The 20,293-nt window shown below is 34.2% G+C and overlaps 2 protein-coding genes across 3 annotated transcripts; both read right to left on the bottom strand.

Moving 5' to 3' along the window:
• Positions 1-5,604: 5,604 nt before the first annotated feature.
• On the bottom strand, positions 5,605-9,203 carry LOC120088960 (elongation factor 2). 2 transcript variants are annotated; one of them, XM_090305637.1, is made up of 4 exons: positions 9,060-9,203; positions 8,846-8,897; positions 8,665-8,752; positions 5,605-8,372 (listed from the first exon to the last, which is right to left on the bottom strand). In XM_090305637.1, the coding sequence occupies exons 2-4, from the start codon at positions 8,846-8,848 to the stop codon at positions 5,932-5,934; spliced, it is 2,532 nt and encodes an 843-aa protein (XP_090161763.1). In that variant the 5' UTR covers positions 8,849-8,897; positions 9,060-9,203; the 3' UTR covers positions 5,605-5,931. The 2 variants fall into 2 exon arrangements, with proteins under 2 accessions (XP_090161763.1, XP_090161764.1); XM_090305638.1 differs by having other exon boundaries at positions 8,846-8,919; positions 9,060-9,163.
• Positions 9,204-11,279: 2,076 nt separating this feature from the next.
• On the bottom strand, positions 11,280-15,757 carry LOC150033162 (Per1-like family protein). Its single transcript, XM_090305696.1, has 6 exons — positions 15,580-15,757; positions 14,455-14,549; positions 13,520-13,781; positions 13,232-13,428; positions 12,851-13,038; positions 11,280-11,844 (listed from the first exon to the last, which is right to left on the bottom strand). The coding sequence occupies exons 2-6, from the start codon at positions 14,547-14,549 to the stop codon at positions 11,558-11,560; spliced, it is 1,029 nt and encodes a 342-aa protein (XP_090161822.1). The 5' UTR covers positions 15,580-15,757; the 3' UTR covers positions 11,280-11,557.
• Positions 15,758-20,293: the final 4,536 nt, after the last annotated feature.

The following is a 20,293-nucleotide window of genomic DNA, read 5'->3' as shown; positions in this document are numbered from 1 at the left end:
CAGCTTATAGGTTGCAGTTGCCGATGGAGCTAGCGAATACACGATGTATTTCATGTGTCGATGCTAAGGAAATACGTGCCTAATCCTATGCACGTACTAGCAATACAACCGATACAACTCAAAAAAGATTTATCTTACGAGGAAGAGGCCATCGAGATTGGACAGGAAAGATCAAATACTCAGAAATAAGACGATTCCTTTGGTGAAGGTCTTATGGCGTAGTCATGGGATCGAGGAAGCAACTTGGGAACCTGAAGAGCAAATGAGGAAGAGATACCCTCAACTTTTCAAATGACATATCAGGTAAAATTTCGAGGATGAAATTTCCTTTAAGGGGGAGATGATTGTAAACCCCGAACATAGGTTCCCTAAATAAGCATGTTTAGCTAAAGGAATGTTATATTACATATTTATTAAATAGAAATTCATGTTGTTTATAGGGATTATGAAGGAAGGGAAGGAAAATATATCAAATGAGGAAACTCAATCATTAGTCTGGCTGGAGACACTAAGTGTGGGGTGACGTGGAAATTTATTCTTTGAACTCAGGAAGCGGCAGAAAGATTAAAAAGAAAGTGAAACTTCAAAAGCATGGTTTTAGTAATTGAAAAGAGCAAATTTAGCGAATTCGGTGCCATTTGAAAGCTGGGAGAATCTAGTTTTTAAGATTGTCCTATTGGAAAAAGATTGCAAGAGGAGAATAACAAAAGTGGAGAATTTGCATAAAAGGTAGAACCATGGATTAATCAGGGCTCGAGGTAAAGTTTGGAAGTTCTAAGCCAAACTATAAGGAATTCTGGGCTGAAATTTTAAGGTAAGGAATTAACTCAAATCTAAACAAGTTTGTAGAAGGACGTTTCTTGAAAAGAGCTCTGGATTTTGAGTTATGAATTTTTGAAATTATAACAGGGAATTGGTGCATAAGCAGACAACTGCTTGTGAGGAACAAGCAAGCAATTCATCGTGGAGAATTATAGTGAGATTTGGGCATAAGGATCTCATTTATAAAAGAAATCTCGCTGATTTTGTAAGGAGGATCTCACTCTAGGGGGAAATCTCGCTAGGAATTGAGGTGAGTATTGCTAAGAATTTCACAGGAAAAACTTGATCTCGCTCTAGAGGATCTCGCTGGTATCGCTCTAGAGGATCTCGCTGGCATCGCTCTAGAGGATCTCGCTAGCATCGCTCAGGGGGGATCTCGCTGACCTCGATTAGGGGGATCTTACTAGTAAAGTTGTCTGTATTGATGGAAGTTCCTTTAATAAATGAATTATTTGAGATATTTTACTAGGAATTCCAAGTAGTTTAATATGGAATTATATCTTTTCAGGCCAAGAAGAGTTAAAGGAAGCATATAAACCAATAAGAGCCTAACGAACTGTGAGTGACTCAGTAAACTTAAGGTTTCCAATACTCATGCATATATAATCAAGTAAAGTACAGTGACATTAATGATGTATTTATACTTCCTCAAGCAACAAATGGTTGGAGAATAACTTAATGCATGTTTCCTGGTTTGTATGTGTGTAACACAGGCCAAGGTATGTTGTGTAACCATTACAAAAGCTATGTTTCTAATTTTGTTATATGCTTCCTAGAGGAAAGCTATGAGAGAATGAGTTCCTGTGTAAATGAGTAGCAATGGAACAACTCTTGTGTAAATACTAGGCAATGGAACTTAATTTGATGTTACAAAATACACATTTGATATCGAAGGTATCTAACCAATTAGGTACCGAAGGACATTTTGAGAAAGTACTTGGCCAATTTGATACCGAAGGACATTTGAGAAGGTATCTGGCCAATTTGATACTGAAGGACATATTAGAAGGTATCATTGTAGCTCGATACTGAAGGACAAATTTGAGAAGGTATCTGAGCGGAAGTACCTAAAATATAATGGTACTTAGTATGGCCACGTGCACGTAGGCAGTTATGAATGAGAGACCGAAGTATGGGTCTCTTGGTCGGTAATAAACGTTTGGGAGCTAGAGCATTTAGGCTCGTTCTCAACTAGGGAATAATAATGTTTAATGATGTCTGAGAGTAGTTTACAGCTACATATAGAGACAATTGCTTGAGTTTACTCATTGGTATATTTACCTGTTTATAGTGATGCTACGTTTGTTGCTTTACAATTCTATAGTCACTCACTGAGCTTTTAGCTCACAGAATTTCTGTGTTTTCCCTTTTCAGGTAGCGGTCAGTTTCCTCAAGGTTGATCCTGTTGCTGCTTACTACCGAAAGACTCGGCTTATTAAAAGACTTAAGTTGATAATCTGTTTATGTACACATGTTTTGTGAGAGACTAGGGTTTATGTAGGAATGTTTGGGCCACCTGTGAATATTTTTCTATAAAAGTAATGTCTTAGCTATTTGCGTATATTATTAATAGAGAAGAACAGGTTGGTATCTAGATTAGAATGCTTGGGTGGTGAGTTCTGGCAATAGGGCTAGTAGCTACCACAGTCATATCCTCTTCCAGAATAAAAGGGTAATCTGGGAGGGGTGTGATATGCTTGTCTTTTTTCTATTAAAAAAAAAAAAAAAAAAGTGCGCGTAGAAATAGATATGTCAAATCGCATTTCAGATATGTATCTAGGAAGTATCTAGAAGTATCGATATCTGATACGTGTCTGATATAGATTTTTTGCCTCACATAAAGTATTTGTATTTTATAGAATCGAACCAACCAAACGAAACCAAGTATGGTCATTTTGAATTATTTTGATATGATATAAAAAGAAATCTTAAGAGTGACGCTACCTCAAAGAGACATGGTTTAGAAATTTGATGCATCAAATTTGAGAGAGATACCGAAATTTGTTACCAACGATAAATTTATACTTTTCGAAAGAATTCAGATCATCCTACACAATAGATAAAAACTCACATCGATGTGGTGCTTGGCCATTAACACTTCAACAATTAAATTAATAATTGTTTAGAGAGAGAGCTAGAGATTATAGAAGTCAAGATGTATTCAGTGTATCTCAAGTTTCAGGACCCCTCTCGATTATATAGAAATAGGTTTTGTGACAGTCATTCACTAATTAGCTTCTTGGGTCATTAATCAAGTCATTACTAACTGTTATGAATTGTTAAGTTTATTTCATTAGTGACTGAAACATGGGCAAAAGTAAAAACTTAAGGGTTGTTTGGGACACGGAGTTGAGATATGATGTATGCAGTTCATATGTCTATGGAATTCATATATTTGTGGAGTTCATATGTCCCTATTTGGAATACAAAGTTATTTGGTCTGAGTTCATGTGTTTGAGGTGCATAATTGAGTTCATATGTCTGGGATACCTGTTGCAGTTTTTGAACTTTAAATAATCCGTTTTTATGATTATTATATTTTTTAAAAACTTTTTTATTAAATAATTCTACCCATTTTTGTTTGAATAAAGTATGGATTTATTTTTTTTTAAGTTTTTCTTTCTTTCTTTCTTTTTTGGATAATGAACAATAATTAATCCACTACATTTCTTACATAAATATGGTTAAATAAAATGTGAAACCAAAGAGAAATAAAAACTTTTGATTCCTAATTTTTCTCCATGAATTTCATCATCATCTTCTTCTTCCTATTGTTGCTCTATATTATTGCTCTATCGTGATTTTTTTTTAAAAAAATTGAATCTTCCTCATCATTTTAGCAGCCAATGGAATGCAACCACATATTTTCAATAATTTCACTCTCGATTCCTTCAAATTTGGAGTATCATCATAGAACAAATCTTCATTTTTTAGTAGAAAATGTTCTAAAAAAATCTCCATTTTATAATTTTTTTGCTATGTGTTACATACTTTGTCAAATATTCTTAAACTCATTTGATATATGAATTCAATTAAATCAAAATATATTTTACAAATTTCTACATCATATAAATATTGTAGACAAAAAACTATTATTTATATAATCAACAACCTTACAACATACTTTAACAGTCATCAATATTATAGTAGTCGGAAGTGATTCTCAAAGTTGATTATCAAATATGATTTTTGCTTAAGTTTGTAGTTGAAGGTAGTTGTCGGAACTTGAAGTTAGTCGTATGAAGGTGGTATTGGAGTTGGTCGTCGAAGTTTGTCGTCGGGGGTGGTTTTTGGAGCTCGAAGATTGTAGTTGAAAGTGGTTTTCGAAGCCCAAAGTTGGTCATCAGAGTTGGTCGCGCGAAAGTGGTCGTCGAAGTTGATCATAAAAAATGAATTTTTCTGGAGTTTGTAGTCAGAGGTGGTTGTCGAAGTCTGGAGTTGGTCGTCAGATTTGCTCACTCGAAGGTGATAATTGAAATTGACCATTGAAGGTGATTTTCGTTAGAACCTACGACGGTGGTTGTCGAAGTTGGTCGTTGAAATTTATTGTCGAAGGTGGTTGCCAGAGTCTGAAATTGGTCGTCGGAGATGGGTCACCAGAGATGTCATCAAAAATGGTTGTTAGAGCTTGAAATTGGTCACCTCAAACTCTAGGGTCGGCCTCCATACTTAGGCATTATGGCTTTATGGTTGACTCTATGGGTCGATCTCCATACTTGGTCAAATTAATATCCACTTTTTCACCCACAACAGAATGCAAGATTTTCTTGAATGAATTTACATTTGAATTTCAACATATAATTGGGATTTGAGATATGAACTAATTCGTTGTGGAAAGCTTAGGTGGAAATGACGGATGAAATTAGGGGTGTTCACAGTTTGATTGATTTGGTCGGTTTGGCATGACCGAAAAAAATTCGATTTTAGATATGTGCTAAATTGAACCAAACCGTTTGTTTTCTTTAAACCGAATCGAATTGAAACCACACATATTCAATTTGGTTTCGTTTGACTTTCGATTTTATATATAAGTTTACTTTTATAATATATATAAACGGTTTGGTTCGATTTAGTTTTGTAACATATATATTATAAACGATCCAATTCAATTTTAAATTTGGTTTTCAAATCTAAAAACAAAGCAAACCGAAAATTTTGATTTTCTTATAATCTTAAACCAAATTGAACCAAAACTTAACCAAAAACCGAATTTTTGGTTCGGTTTGGTAGGTTTTGATAGGTTTTGATGAACACCCATAGATGGAATGAGAAGGAAAGGGTTTCTATTAATTTTGGCCTCTTGTGAATATGTCCACATTTCTTCACATTATTCATTTGACATCGAAGAAAAAAAATTATTTAAAAAAAATTTTTTGGACAACATGTGAAATAGAGTGATCAAACTTTTAACCTCAAAATTAATGCTCATTTTGGTCACAAGTAAAAAAAATGTAATATACCACTAATCTGGTAAATAATAAGCATGTTAAACTTTTTAATAAAGTTCTTTTAACTAAAAAAAGAAAAAAAGAAAAAATGAAAAGGTATCATTTTCCATAACCTAAATCATTAGTGAAATCAACCCAAAAAAGCAAAAAAGATTACATCCATCTATTGATATTTCACCTTGACATTATCTTTTCATTAACGTTGCAAGCTTCATATGAAAATATATTTCTGAAGTTCACACATGAAAGAACGACTGGATCGAACACATTTAAAAAACAATTCATCATCTGGAACATTCCCATTATATATATCACAAAAGAAAACAAGGGATAGTTTTGGTTATCAACACAGAAATGTAAAGCTTTATTCTAATTTCAATGTGATTAAGACCAACAAACTGATAGGCCAATAAAAATGCTTCATGCTCAGAACATTTGACCCGCATAACACATATTTCAACAGGAATGTATCTTGGTAGTCCATACAAACTCAATATGAAAAATAAAATATCAGTTGAAAATGGGAAAAAAAACACTTTTCCAAAAAGATAGGCGTTTTGTTCTATACGATATGATAAAAATAGGGAACTAATTAGAACCTCTCCGCTTGCAAATTCATATGGTTGTGTTGGTGCATGAAAATTCAACCAAATGAGTGTTTTTATAGCTTGTCTTCAAACTCAGACAATGGAGTCATTTGTTCCTTCAATCCCTTCCTCTTGCGGATATCAGCAACTAGTTGCGCCGCCTGGGTACCCGATTCCAATGGATCCGACGACATCATGTCCCAATGGTCAAACACACACTGTGGGAATGCCTGCCCAGAAGTTGCTGCTCTCAATGTGCTCGAGAACCCAAAGGACTCAATGACAGGGAGATACGCCTTGATGTTGTAAAGAGGAGTACCCGGTCTCTGCATTTCCTCAAAGACGTGCCCACGCTTCTGGTTAAGAACACTGTAGATACCACCAAGAGCTTGCTCGGGAGCCTGAATCTCCACTAGGTACACAGGCTCAAGAAGTCTTGGTTTGGCAGTCAGCTGAGAAGCATAGATTACCCTCCTAGCAGTCGGAATGACTTGACCACCTCCTCTGTGGATGGCATCAGCATGAAGCACCACATCACAAACTTCAAAACAGATGCCTCTCATGTTTTCTTCGGCCAATGCACCTTCTTTCGACGCCCATTGGAAACCAGCGACAACAGAATCCTTGATTTCATTCAGGTATTGAACTCCCTTACACATATCAACCACCATGTTAGGGCCAGTAGTCTCAGGACCAAAGCACCAAATCTTCTTAGCAAGATCTTTGTCCCAACCAAACTCCTCTGACAAGATTTTAGACCTAACTTTAGGATCATCTCGTGGTCCGATGCGACCATCATCAATAGCCTCTGCCAGTCCATCCTCCATGGGTCGTGCTTCCATGTACAGACGATTGTGTTTGTTGGGGGATTTACTCATCACTGTGCGGCACGACCTCTCAAGGACAGTTTCACGGAAGGAGACAACAGGGTCAGATTTTATAATCTCAGCTCCACCCATGAAATCCTCTTGCAAATCCTTCAGACAGATCTCAAGATGTAGTTCTCCAGCACCAGCAACAATGTGCTCACCAGACTCCTCCATGGTACACACAACCATAGGATCTGACTTCGCCAGACGTTTAAGGCCTTCCACAAGCTTGGGAAGATCAGATGCCACCTTGCACTGAACTGCCACACGCACCACAGGAGATACAGAAAATTTCATGGCTCGAATTGGATGGGCATCAACTTCCTTCTCGTTTGTTAGAGTAGCATTCTTCGTGATAAATTGATCCAACCCAACCATGGCAACAGTGTTACCACAAGGCACATCCTCCACTGTTTCTTGCCTCTTTCCCATCCAAATGACAGTTCTCTGGACACTCTTCACATACAAGTCTTTCTTCTCTCCAGGAACATAGTTTGGGCCCATGATTCTAACTTTCAAACCAGTTGAAACTTTCCCAGAGAAGACTCGTCCAAAGGCAAAGAACCTGCCCTTGTCAGATGCAGGAATCATCTTCGATACATAAAGCATAAGAGGTCCTTCAGGGTCACAATTTCTAATGGCACTAGCGTAAGCATCATCTAGTGGACCCTCGTACAAATTCTCAACACGGTACTTTTGAGCCTTGGCGGGAGATGGAAGATGAAAGATCATCATTTCCAAAAGAGCAGTACTTGCTGGGAGCCATGTTTGCATGACCCGCTTCATCAACGCTTTGCCCATCAGATCCTTCTCATCAGACTTCATGACAACACCAAGCTTCTGCAACATGGGCCATAGCTTATCCTTCTGATCGTTCATGCAAGTTGCAATGATCTGCTTGATAGGTTCATAGCAGAACTGGACAAACCCACGCTTGCATGTTGCAGTGCCAGTGTTCTTGCTGGTCCACTTCTTGGTTGCAGGATCAAAGAAGTTCTCACCCCAAAGTCTCTCCATCATCTTAGCCTCATCTACTCCAAACTTGGAGGCATACATCTTGGCAAAGTTAGTCAGGGTAAATGCCCAACCGTGCAAACCAGCAGAGAAAGCAACTGTTCCTTTCTCCGGGTACACTTGAACATCACCAAGAAGTGGATCCTCATATGTGGCCATAATCACATTGGCATTCTCTATGACCCTCTGGAATGTTTGATAAGCCTCTTCTCCATCCACTTGAAGTTCAAGGAAGCACCTATCCATCTTGTTAACAGTCAACACAGGTCTAATCCTCTCTCCCAAAGCTTGACGGAGCACAGTCTCTGTTTGGACACAAACACCTTCGATGCAATCCACCACAACAAGGGCACCATCAGTAATACGCAAAGCAGCTGTAACCTCAGATGAGAAGTCAACGTGCCCAGGTGAATCAATAAGATTGATGAGATACTCATTTCCCTGTCTCTCTCCCTTGTAACTTTTCAAGGATTCATCAGACATCTCATAGTAGAGGGAGATTCCAGTAGATTTAATGGTGATACCACGCTCTGCCTCATCTTGGCGAGTGTCTGTCATTCGTACATCGCCAGCAACTTCTTGTGCAATGATACCCGCAGCAGCCACAAGAGAGTCTGTAAGTGTCGACTTCCCTGAAATTCGAAAAAGATGAAATCTAAGATCGTGAAAATGACCATTCATACTACATATAAGCTCATGATGGCCAAATAAGATTAGATAAATTCCAGACATTAAAAATCTAGTAATAATCTAGATATAATTATAAGTAACATGTCACTAAATATCCAGCAAGAATTTCCACTCCCAAGTTAACCATACAATATCAAATCTCTTGAAACAAAATCCAATTCATAAAATATAACAAAAATTGATCGCCAAAAAAGCCAACTCTTAACAAATACAATTTAAAGATAAACATCTTACCATGATCGACATGAGCAATAACAGACATATTACGAATGTTATGCTTGTAGTCCATAATCCTACGAAGCTCTTCAGCTGTAAACTTCACCTGGTGACCCACAAAAATAATAATAATAAGTTACATCGAGACATAACCAAAATTTCAAAAAGCAACCAGCTTAAAATGGGAAATGAAACTAACCATCTTGACAAGTCTTCAAATTTCACAAATGTTCCAAAATAAGATTGTTAGCCTGTGAAAAATAAAACCCAATGCTAAAACAATCAAATCAAACAACCCATATTAACACCATATACAAATCTGAAGAACTCGTCTGAATCATAACATGTAAAATTATCAATAATTCAATTCATAGAACATATTTGTTAACTAAACAAACAGAGAGTTAATATACCTGTAAGAAGAAATGGAGGGAGAGCAGAGGAAGGCGCCTCCCTTAAGCCTCTACGAAGGTGTAAAGGCAGAGAAATGACAAGCAGAGTGCGTAAGAGGCAGAAGAAATGAAAGGGGATAATGGGATGTATTTATATGTTGCTTTGGTTAACAATCGTCCTGTTCCGTTAGGCTAGGGTTTGCTAGTTGGGCCTGGGCCTTGTGGATGTTTTCCGGCCCATTTAGTCTACAATATGGGCTTAATTTTCCATTTTTAAACTCTTATTATTTCAGTTTTGCCCTAAATTTGTGGGAGTTGTGTACTGTTGGTGATTTGGCATGGATGGCGGATACACATTTGTTTTGGTTGTAACAATTTCTAAATTTAATTATATATATATATATATTTAGTACAATAATCGTGGGATAAAGATTGAACTTCAGAATTCAAAGAGTGTTGCCAGTTATATTTTGAATTTATGTTGTCTATGCTTCTACCATAAATATTCGAATTATAAAATTGTAAAGGAGGAATATTGACAAAATAATTGTAATTTATTTATTGGTCTTTAAGGGCCTATTTGATAAGCAAGTTGTATTTCATATGTGTTTAGAGATATAGAGAGAGAATGAAGAGGGAGGAGAGAATAAGAGAGAGGAGGGAAAAAGAAAGGGAAATATTCCATCTCATCTTAAGTAAGCATCTATAATTTTTTTAATATTAAATTTTAAAATTCTTTTAAACCCATTCTTGAAAACTCAACGATCAAATTGGCTAATTTAAAACATCATGACAAATTGGTCAATTTAAAATATATGGGACCAAACACACATATTTTTCAAAATTTAGGGACCAAAAAGATATTTTTTCCTTTATGAAACATAAAACTAGTTATAATTACTACTAAATATTAGGTTGAATATTAATTATTATCTATTTGTTTATGAGCGTGATTATCTTTAAAAAATGCTTTTGGTCTCTAAGTATTGAGTTTAGTTTCTATTTGGTTGACTTCAAAATGTCATACTATTAATCCTTAAGTTTTGAGTTTGATTTCATTTTAGTTCATAGGTTTCAAAATGTTACAATTTTATCCTTGATATTTTAGTTTTATTTCAATTTGATCATTTGGTTTCTAGATCTATACTTTTAAACTTTTTTTTTTTACTATATGCTCACTTAATGTTTGTTAATTAGTTTAAAAACTAAAATAATTATGATTGATTTAGTTTTACTATTTGTTTATAATTGTTAAAGTTAATTTTAAAATTTCACTTCATAATTGTTTTAAAATAATTAATAGACATTGACGCAAAATACTGAAGTGGGTATTTAGTAAAAAAAAAAAAATAGAGGTTAAAATGTAAATCTTGAAACCTAGGAACCAAACTTAAATAAAAGTCTAAAGAGTAAAATTATAACATTTTAAATCCTATAAACTAAATTGAAATCAAACTCAAAACATAAGAACCAAAAGTGTAACATTTTGAAATGTAAGGACCAAACAAAAACTAAACCTAAAACCTAAGGACCAAAAATATATTTTTTCTAAAAGAAATTTATATGATTTTTATTTTATGATACATATTTGAATTTTTAAAAAGAATTAAGTTTATAACTTGAAATACTATATTTCTATACATTTTTCTTTCTTTTTTTTTTTCTTCTTTTGGAGAGAAGTGATGTTAGTATTATTGAAAGTTAAAATACTATTTTGGTCTATTTATTTTAAAATTTATTCAATTTTAGCCTATATACTCCCAAATGTCCAATTTAAGTCCTTGTACTTTCAAGATATTTTAAATTTAGTGCCGGCTTGTTTACGGTTGATTTTTTCAAAAACTTTTTATTATTTATTAGATTTCAACTCTAAATTTTGAAAACATATTTACTTATTATATTTTATTGCATAACAATAATAATTATTTAACTAATTTCAATAAAAATTAACTTTTTTCTTTAAAATACATGAACTAAAATTAGAAATTTGACAACAACTATAAAAGTATTGAGACCAAAATAATATTTTCGCCAATACTAAGGTAAACTGTAGACATGATTCTCCAAAACAACTTACACATTGACATATAAATAACGAGATATAGTTCAAAATTTTCAAAATAGTCTTAATTAGTTAGGGAAAAAAACAATTCTTAGAAACCCATAAACCTTGGAATCTCTATTACTTCTACAAAGTCATAGGTTTGAATCCTTCCACCTCATATCGAAACTTTGAACCAATTGGAATAGAAGCTGAACGCTTTCGAACAATAAATATCTATAAAATAATCCAAACCAAATTCTGGTACAATTTAGGCTCCTCAAAAAAAAAGGCCTTGGAGGAAGGAAGAAAATAAAAGGTCCCAACCTCATTCTCCCCAAAAACTGGAAATGTTTGTTATACAACAATGCCTAATTTTTCTTTTCCAGCTTCAAATGAATGGGGGGCGGGGGAAGAACAGTAAGCTTCAGAAACACCCCAAATGGAACAAGCAAGAGGAATTCAACAAGAGACAAGGCTATTTGGACTTCTTGAGAATTTTGGAGGTTTGAAACTCAGCATCATCTCTGATAAAACTCCACCAAACATAAGTGAGAGGGATGGTAGTGGCGTGCCAGAGAGCATGAGCATCTACAAAACCTTCATACGGTGGAAAATCATAGATTTCAAGTAGTAGTGCTAAGCCACCGCCCACAACCACCATCCACAGTTTCCAGCGAGAAGGATGATGAGTTACACCAGCCCAGATTGCCCATATTAGAAGTTGAGAGATGCCCATGGTAACACAAACAATCATGTTCCACCCTGCAAAATGTCAAAAGTTTTTGGTTATTTGTCATGAACTTACTAGAATTCCAGACATTGGGGCATTGTTCGAATTGAAAATAGGAGGTCAAATCAGGTTGATGTTCAACGTATTTGACCTGTTAGGGTCATCATGGATAATGGAAACTGAAAAGAATATGGAAACTGAAAAGAATAATAAATCAAGTGATATTAACTGTAGCTTAAACCCCCCACTTTTAAGCCTTGGGTCGATCCGGGAAGTTACTTCGATAACTTCACAAATACAGATAAACCAAACATGACTTAAATTACAAGCTTAAACTTTGACATTTGTGTCTATTTGGTCCTCAACTTTCAAAAGTGTCTGATAGGTTCCTAAACTATCAATTTTGTGTCTACTAGGTCCCTTAAACTCTCAATTATGTCTCTAATAGATTCCTGGCAACTTCGAAATTTAAAATTTTAATTGATCTATTAGATATAAATTTGAACTTTATGCCTCGTGAAAACCCCAAACTTTCATTTTGCGTCTAGTAGATCCGTGAATTTTAAAAACTTTGCAAAGTACAAAGCCTAAATTTGTGATATTAGGAACCAAATAAACTAAAAACAAATCTCGAAGTTCATGGACTAAATTTGTAATTTAATCGACAGACATTTGATGCGTTTAGATAGATTTTCACTTTGAGAAGTCTGTTCTTTACCCACTCCTGGATACATACCCACAGAGACATTGACAGCCAAACCAGAAGAAAATCAAAAGTCAATAATGAAGGCAGTATGAGGACTTTTCACCACCAAGCATGGGCGGTTTGGTTTGAATATGTGGGAACAAATTTAGAAGAATTGTTCGCATGAAGAAAAAGGGATGTGGTAAACTTTTTTGATATAAAGGGATGTGGTAAACTTGATAAACTAACTGTTCAAAATGAAGGCTTGTGAGAAATGTGTTACGACATTGCTATATTTGTTCAATATCTTGGAGGCCTAGCAGTATGATGGGGTAAAAAGGAGTAATAGTTACCATAATCTAGTTCGTAGAAGTTGATGTATAAGATATGCGTAAGTGCAAAAGCAAGCAAAGGAGCTGCAACCATGACTCTGGTAGCCTCATGCCTCACATTGAAACTTCTTAGAATCGCCAGAATGAGTGAAAACCCAAGTACTGCCACAGCAGATGAGTAATCTAATTTCTCGGTCAGATCCACGTCACTGCACTTCAATGACACATAATAACAATCAGGGCATGCTACAAAAAACAGAAATTTTAAATTTTGAAATATGGCATAGAACGAATTTATTTGAAAATCTTCTTAATACTATTAAAAAAACAACAAATTCTGGAGCCAAAGATATAAACAGATGATTTTGCAGTAATTCATGAAGACAAAATTAAAAAGCTCACCGACTGTGGAAAACAGCACTCCAAAACCAAGAGTTCATTGAAAAGAGTGCATAAATGTGCCACAAACTGGCAAATTCATAATATGCCTTCTTGTCTTGTCTCAAAGGTAACTTGTAATATAGAAGGATAAAAAAGGACAGCCAGCCATGAAAATGCATTGAAAGGTTGAGGGCAGAGAATGCTACAGAAACAGGTTCCTGGGCAAATAATGCACAACAATAATCATAAATCATTTCAATTCCAATTCATACTTACATGGAATTGCTTAAGAAATTTGATAAGACAAACCTGGATCCCATATATACGCTTGAAGGGCCATTTGCCATGATATTTAACAGGATGATAACCAAGTGCTTCTCTTTCGCTCTCCCGTTTGACCATACAATGGTAACGGCAATCACTTTGGCAGTCCCATTGTTTCCATCTTAAGTAAAGTGGTTCTTGCATATACCATGGCTGATCAACAGAAACACCATCCGTAGAGAATTTGCACTGAGGAAAGCATTGCTGATCAATGCATCCTATTTTTTCACATTGTTTAACGCAAGTCCTGCAGCGAATACATGTAACAACATTATTTTTCCATTCATGATATTTATTACTGTGAAATTACGGTATTGAGATCAAATAACAGAGAATTGAAAAGGCATGATCAAAGAACAGAAAAACACTGTACTTCTAAATTTATGGTGGCACCATCCAATGCAATTGAATGAACTGATACATCTAACCTCCATGCATAAGATAAGCAAGATTTTGGGAACAACCGAACAAACAATCACAAAAACTGATACATCTAACCTCCATGCATAAGAATGCACTAAAAGAAACCTTGATGCACGAAAATTAGCCACTGAACTGATAAGATTGTATACCAAGTCCATGAAACACTAAGGAAGAAGCTGGCTCAAACATTACCATTTATTAGCTAGTCCCCTAACAAACTATGCTATAAAAAGGAATCTATTATAAAAACTCTATGAAATTAGCTTAGCATCACTTAAATTTCTTTATACAAAGCTGAATAAAAATAGGCGCAACATAGATTGTGATCACTGAATGCAAAAGGAATACCGAGATTAGAATTGGGGGGGAAAACTAGGTATTCATAAAACTGAGGGGGAACCAAATCATCTATAAATGGAATATTGAGGTTTCAGGCTTCAATAGTTTGAATAAAGATGAAGAATATGCAAAGAAAACTTAGACAAAAGGACTAGTACCTGTATTGTGGGTCAATATCTCCTGCACTAGCATGCAAGCCTTTCACCAACCATGCAAACACCACTAGCAAGACAAATCGATAGCACTCCCTCATCTGTTACATCAGAGATTAGAGATATCCAAATGGCTTCCAGTATTAAGCATTGATAATAACTTAGGCGTTGTTTGATAACCATTCGTCTTTTGGTTTCAGTTGGCTTGAAAGAAACAAAAGACTTTTTGAAGATAAGTTTACTGATCCTAGTTCTTTTTGTGATATCTTTAGCTTTTCACATCTTGACGGTGTCATACCTACAACCAATTCTTTTGTAATTATCCAATTGTGTTAATTCACAACGATTGGAAATTTCTTTTGTAATTAGATCTTTTGGAAGGGGTTCTCTCTTCCTCCAGCCCCTAAGTTTTATCTCTCTGGTTTAATTCATATGTTTCTTATAAAAAAAAGTGCTCGTTTCTTCGCCATTTACTTACCAAAACTTTTATATTTCCTAAGCAAACATTTAAATTCTTAGCCAAAATTTCAAATTCCAAAAACAAGTTACCAAAAATTAGTTTGGATTTTGAAAATACTCCTAATAACAAGTAGAAAACAAAACAAAGAAACCAATAGGTAGAAGTGGAGTTAATAAGCTTAATTTTAAAAAAAAAAACCAATAAGTAAATAATTATCAGACGTAGCCTTAGAAAATATATCCGGGGAACTCATCGATACTGTGGGCATCAATTCTTTTCAGTTCTAGCCTCTTCCACATCGGAGCGTTAAGAAACCAGAGATCCTCCGAAGCTTATTCGGGCCTCAACATAAGAGAAAAGGAAAATGAGATTGTTCGAGAAATATTAGGAGAGGCACATTCATTCATAAGATACATAAATTGGATTGCCCATCCAACTAAAGATCAAGTCCACCTACGCACAACTCTTTGATTTGAAATAAAAACAAACATTTACAACGTAATCTAACCCATCAATTCATCAATCACCATATGAGTTCAAAATCAATCAGTGTAAGAGTCAGCTCGGAAAATGGCAGATTGGATCATTAGAGTCGAATCAGATTTCAAATAATCAGAATTAAAGCAGGATGAAGAAAACCCAGAGGAAGTGAGAAATGAGTTGTATTTTACCTTTTCGTCAATGGAGAGGGAAAATCAAGCGTTTGGGCTGAAGATTGAAGCTCCAACAATGGCGAAAAAGGTTGGGGGAGCACAGGAAGAAGAAATTGAGAGCTTTTAATTGGACATGGGGAATTACGAAGAAAGCAAAAGACCTAGCCCAAACACTGGGGAACGTGAATCTTTTCTCTTCCATTCCCATTTCTCCCGTCATTGTTTATTGTTTTTTTCCCTTTCTTTTCTTCTTTTTTTAAGTAAGTAAATTAGGGAAGTTTAAAAAAATTCGATGTTTGAATAAAATCGATTTTTTTAAATAATGTTTTTTTAATAAATAATGAAAAAAATAGGGTTGAAGGAAAGTATTCCCAAAAATAAATAGGTGTTTAAATCGTGAACCGGGTACACGATTACACCTTAATCATGTACCGGGTATACGATAAGGCCTAAATCGTGGAGTACCTGGCCACCTGGCACGCCCAGTTTGGCATGACAATCATGCAGGTTTGACTGAGGGTACACGATTACCCTAAGTCGTGTACTGAGTACACGACTTCCACGCCTTAAAACCTCCGCCCGAACCCTTCTTCTTCCTCACCAAAACCCCCATTCTTCTTCCTCACTGCCGCTTATAATCGATTTCCCTCGTCGAGACCATCGATTCCTCCCTTCTACTTACCAAAATCTTGTTGATTTTTCTCACCGAGGCCTCTATTTCACCGAATCTTCCAAAATTTCAATTTTGCTCGATTTTCAGTTCTCAATTTGATCCTCACCGAATCCTCCATTGTAGCGGTCGTGTTGCTCGATTTTTATACTTTTTTTGCTGCCGATTTTTGCTTGGTATATTTCTTTCTCTAGTTGGGCTAATCTGTATTTATATGTATGTTTTTGCATGTTTTTGGGCTGAGTTTATTTTAAACTTAGTTTATATATAGTTTTATGTATGATTTAGTGTATAGTTTATGTATGTATAATTTATGTATGATTTAGTTTATATATTATTTAGTTTATGTATGACTTAGTTTATGTATTATTTAGTTTATGTATGATTTATTCTATTATGTAATATGATTTAAACTTTTTAAGTAATGGAGCCAGGTCCTTCTAATCCTGTACAATTGTACCAACAAAACACGAACCGTTCACATACAGTATGGGATAGTTCTTTTACTATAGTGTTGAGTTGTCGGAGGAGGGAGGCGACTGCACAACATACTATCCCATTTGATCATCGCATTATTTCATATGTTCAAGAGGCGGGTTTTCTTGGGGTTGCACAGATTGGTTTCATCCAGCTTGTTTCGCACCTGATTATTGCTCTAGTTGAGTATTGGAGACCAGAGACCCACACATTTCACCTGCCCTGTAAGGAATGTACGATTACGCTGTAGAATGTTGCCGTACAATTTGGGTTACGAGTGGACGGGCAACCACTGACAGGCTCACTACAATATGATTAGAATAACGTTTGTGAAGAGTTCTTAGGCGTTCTACCAGAGGATCTGAAGGGATCAAGATTAAGTATCCCTTGGTTGGCATCCCAATTTCCCGAATTAGCTCCCGATGCCAACGACATCAGCGTATGTAGGTACGCACGAGCATACATCCTGCAACTTATTAGAGGATTTTTATTTGCCGACAAGTCAAATACTCTGGTGCATCTCATATTCCTTCCATTATTGTCTAATTTCGAGCATGCTAGTATGTACTCTGGGGTGGTGCATGTCTTGTATGGTTGTACAAGCTTCCAATGCACAAGCGTTGGAAATAGCGGGGCCACTAGTACTATTACAAGTATGGGCTTATAATCGATTTCCAATTGTAGCACCACAAGTTCAACTACAGACCCCAGATCATTGTCCAATGTCAATATTATTTTATTTATATATTTATGTAAGAATATAAATTAATTGTATTTTTTTATAATTTTAGATGGAGTGGTGTATTAGCTGCCTCTGAACAGTCAGCAAATATATTGCTCCTGTACAGAAAAATATTCGACATGCTGACGCCCGTAAATATGTATATAAATGAATATTTTAAAAAAAATTATGTGTATAATTATTATTATTTTTTTGTCAGGTTATTTAGACGCCATACACACAGATTTGGTCATCCTTACCTAATTATTGTCGTGATGGTGAAGACATCTGATTGACTGTTAGCCATCTTATATGCTTCCATATAGTAGAGTGGCATCATCCAGATCGTGTGCTGAGACTGTTCGATATGCAACAAACGATACCTTCGTTGTTTTATAAACTCCCAGTACTACACCAGATCGATTTAAGAGGTAAGCACGACCAAGACTGGCGTCGAATCCATGCGGAGTATTTATCTTACTGGCATGGACGACATGATCGTTGTGTATAGGGAGAATTAACAGATGGGCCAGCTGTATCAGACGACTACTTTCCCTGGTACAATTTGATCACGAGGCAATTTATCTCACCTGACGGCGCTTACTATTACTTCGTGGTAAGAGATTTAAAATCAGACATTTTCCATATATATAATATGAATATTGTTTAATATTTTTTTTATTCTACAAAATAATTTTATTGGCGATGTTCAACAATATTCAGTGCAGAACAACTTATCAGAATTGGGTTCAATGTGTCAGCAAACATTGGTCAACGTAGAAAGTATTATTCAACAAACAAGACGACTTAATGTTGCTGATATCGATCGAAGACGTATTCGTCGTAGACGACAGCGACAACAGGGTGAACCTAATTTAGAGGGACACGAAGACAACCCCCATGAGGAGTAAGGCTAGGGGGGTTGTTTTTAAATCCCACATCGTATCATTTTCAAAATGGAAATTTCAAAAGAACTAATTGTAAATATTATTTAATATCATGGTATTTTTTTTTAATATGAGTGCAAGATGTTTTTATTGTAGATTAAATATATAATTAAGTTTAATAATGAAAGAATTAAGTTTAACAATTAAAAAAACAGTTATAAGCAATAATGAAAGAATTAAGTTAAGTTTAACAATTAACTTTAAAAAAAAAAATTATAAACGAATCGTGTACCGGGTACACGAGTTCACTTGATCGGTCAACCAGTCAGCTAACTGGATTAAAGGCTACTCGTGTACCGGATACACGAGTATGCCACATGGAATACCCTAATTTTGTCAATACTTTCCCAAAATACCTACTTTTGAAATTACTTTCCCCAACCTTGTTCTTGTCATTATTTATTAAAAAAAACATTATTTTAAAAAAAATTCAAAAAAATCGATCAATCCAACCTAATCCTGGTTTGAGTTGGGACTCATTTGGATTGGGTTGGATTCAAATAAATCAAAACTTTATGGGTTAGGTTGAATCATAGGTTCACCTAATATAACCCGAACCAACCCGAGTTTATTATTAATTTTAAAATATATTTTTTTATTAAATAACACAATTATTTATACATATTTGATTTTAATTTTATTTAATTTCAATATTTTTAATAATTTATTCTTCAATAACTCTTTAAATAGTTTTTTTACACTTAGAAAGAAAAATTTCACTATATAAATTGAAATTGAGTTGTTAATCTCAATTTAATATATGAAAATAATTAAATTAGATTTTTACATATTTACGTTTTGCTTCTTTTAGAACAAAATTTTAAATAAATGACTTGATTAACCCAAACCAACTCAACTCAAATATTTCAACAACTCTTAAAAATAGTTTATTTTCACTTTAGAAAGAAAATTTTCACTCTATAAATTGAAATTGAGTTGTTAATCTCAACTCAATATATGAAAATAATTAAATTAGATTTTTACATATTTATGTTTTGCTTATTGTTGGGTTGGGTTCATTTTATTAATAACGGATATTTGGGTTGAAGAAATTTACAGAACAATTGAGTTGGGCCTAAAAAATTTGTCAACCCAGCCTAACTCAACCTATGAACACCTCTAGATTAAATAATTGTTTCAATTCATCGAAAATTGATAATAAATTAGTAATAACTCATCGTTAATATATTTCTTTCAATATTTTTATATTTCACATGATAGTTGAATTGACATTTTCATTATATCGTAAAAAAAATCATAAAACTCAATAAAAATAGTAATAAAACGTCAATAAAATAAATATAATATAAATAATAAACATTTTAATTTATTTTAAAAGTGTAACATATCTATTAACTAATATGAATATATTTTTAAATTGTTTGTTCTATAATTTTTTATTCTAAAAATATCCATCTACATTTCTATAAAATGAGGCAATGACATATATATATTTGTTGTCGACATTTTAATCATGTGTCATTCTTATTTATTTATTTTTTAAAATATTAATTCAAAATTATGGAAAACTATATTCATCCCAATTTATTAAATTTATAATCTATATCTACAATCTATAATATATTAAGCTTCATTTAGAATTATGAGAGCTTCTCAAATAATTGTTGGCAGCTATGCTTCTAGAAAAATCAGGTGTGAAAAGAAGTTAAATAGTTTTTAGTAAATTTCAGCTTCAACTTGAAAAAGTATATTAAAGTGTTTGGTTAATAAATACAAAACATTCTATTTTAGATATAATAAATAAATTAGACTTAAAATCAACTTTTTTTAATTTAAATTTTAAATAATTGTTTAGTATGATAGATTCGGTTTGTTATAGATTAATTTTTAAATATTAAGGAAAATAGTTTTATTTAAAAAAATCAACATAGTATATTTTTTTAAAAAAAAATTGAT

Source organism: Benincasa hispida, chromosome 10 (genome assembly GCF_027475165.1).
Source record: "Benincasa hispida cultivar pf3 chromosome 10, pf3_genome.v1.1, whole genome shotgun sequence".
In the NCBI taxonomy this organism is placed as follows: domain Eukaryota; kingdom Viridiplantae; phylum Streptophyta; class Magnoliopsida; order Cucurbitales; family Cucurbitaceae; genus Benincasa; species Benincasa hispida.
This window is presented reverse-complemented; position numbering and strand designations above follow the sequence as displayed.

What these genes read in the sequence shown, in the direction of transcription:
- LOC120088960 (XM_090305637.1), bottom strand. An exon ending in TATTGCTCATGTCGATCATG is followed by an intron (nt 8,373 to 8,664) that starts GTAAGATGTTTA and finishes TTCGAATTTCAG; the next exon opens with GGAAGTCGACACTTACAGAC.
- LOC150033162 (XM_090305696.1), bottom strand. Translation starts at nt 14,549, where the DNA reads ATGAGGGAGTGCTATCGATTTGTCTTGCTAGTGGTGTTTGCATGGTTG. An exon ending in GATATTGACCCACAATACAG is followed by an intron (nt 13,782 to 14,454) that starts GTACTAGTCCTT and finishes TATTCGCTGCAG; the next exon opens with GACTTGCGTTAAACAATGTG. An exon ending in AGTGCTGTTTTCCACAGTCG is followed by an intron (nt 13,039 to 13,231) that starts GTGAGCTTTTTA and finishes ATTGAAGTGCAG; the next exon opens with TGACGTGGATCTGACCGAGA.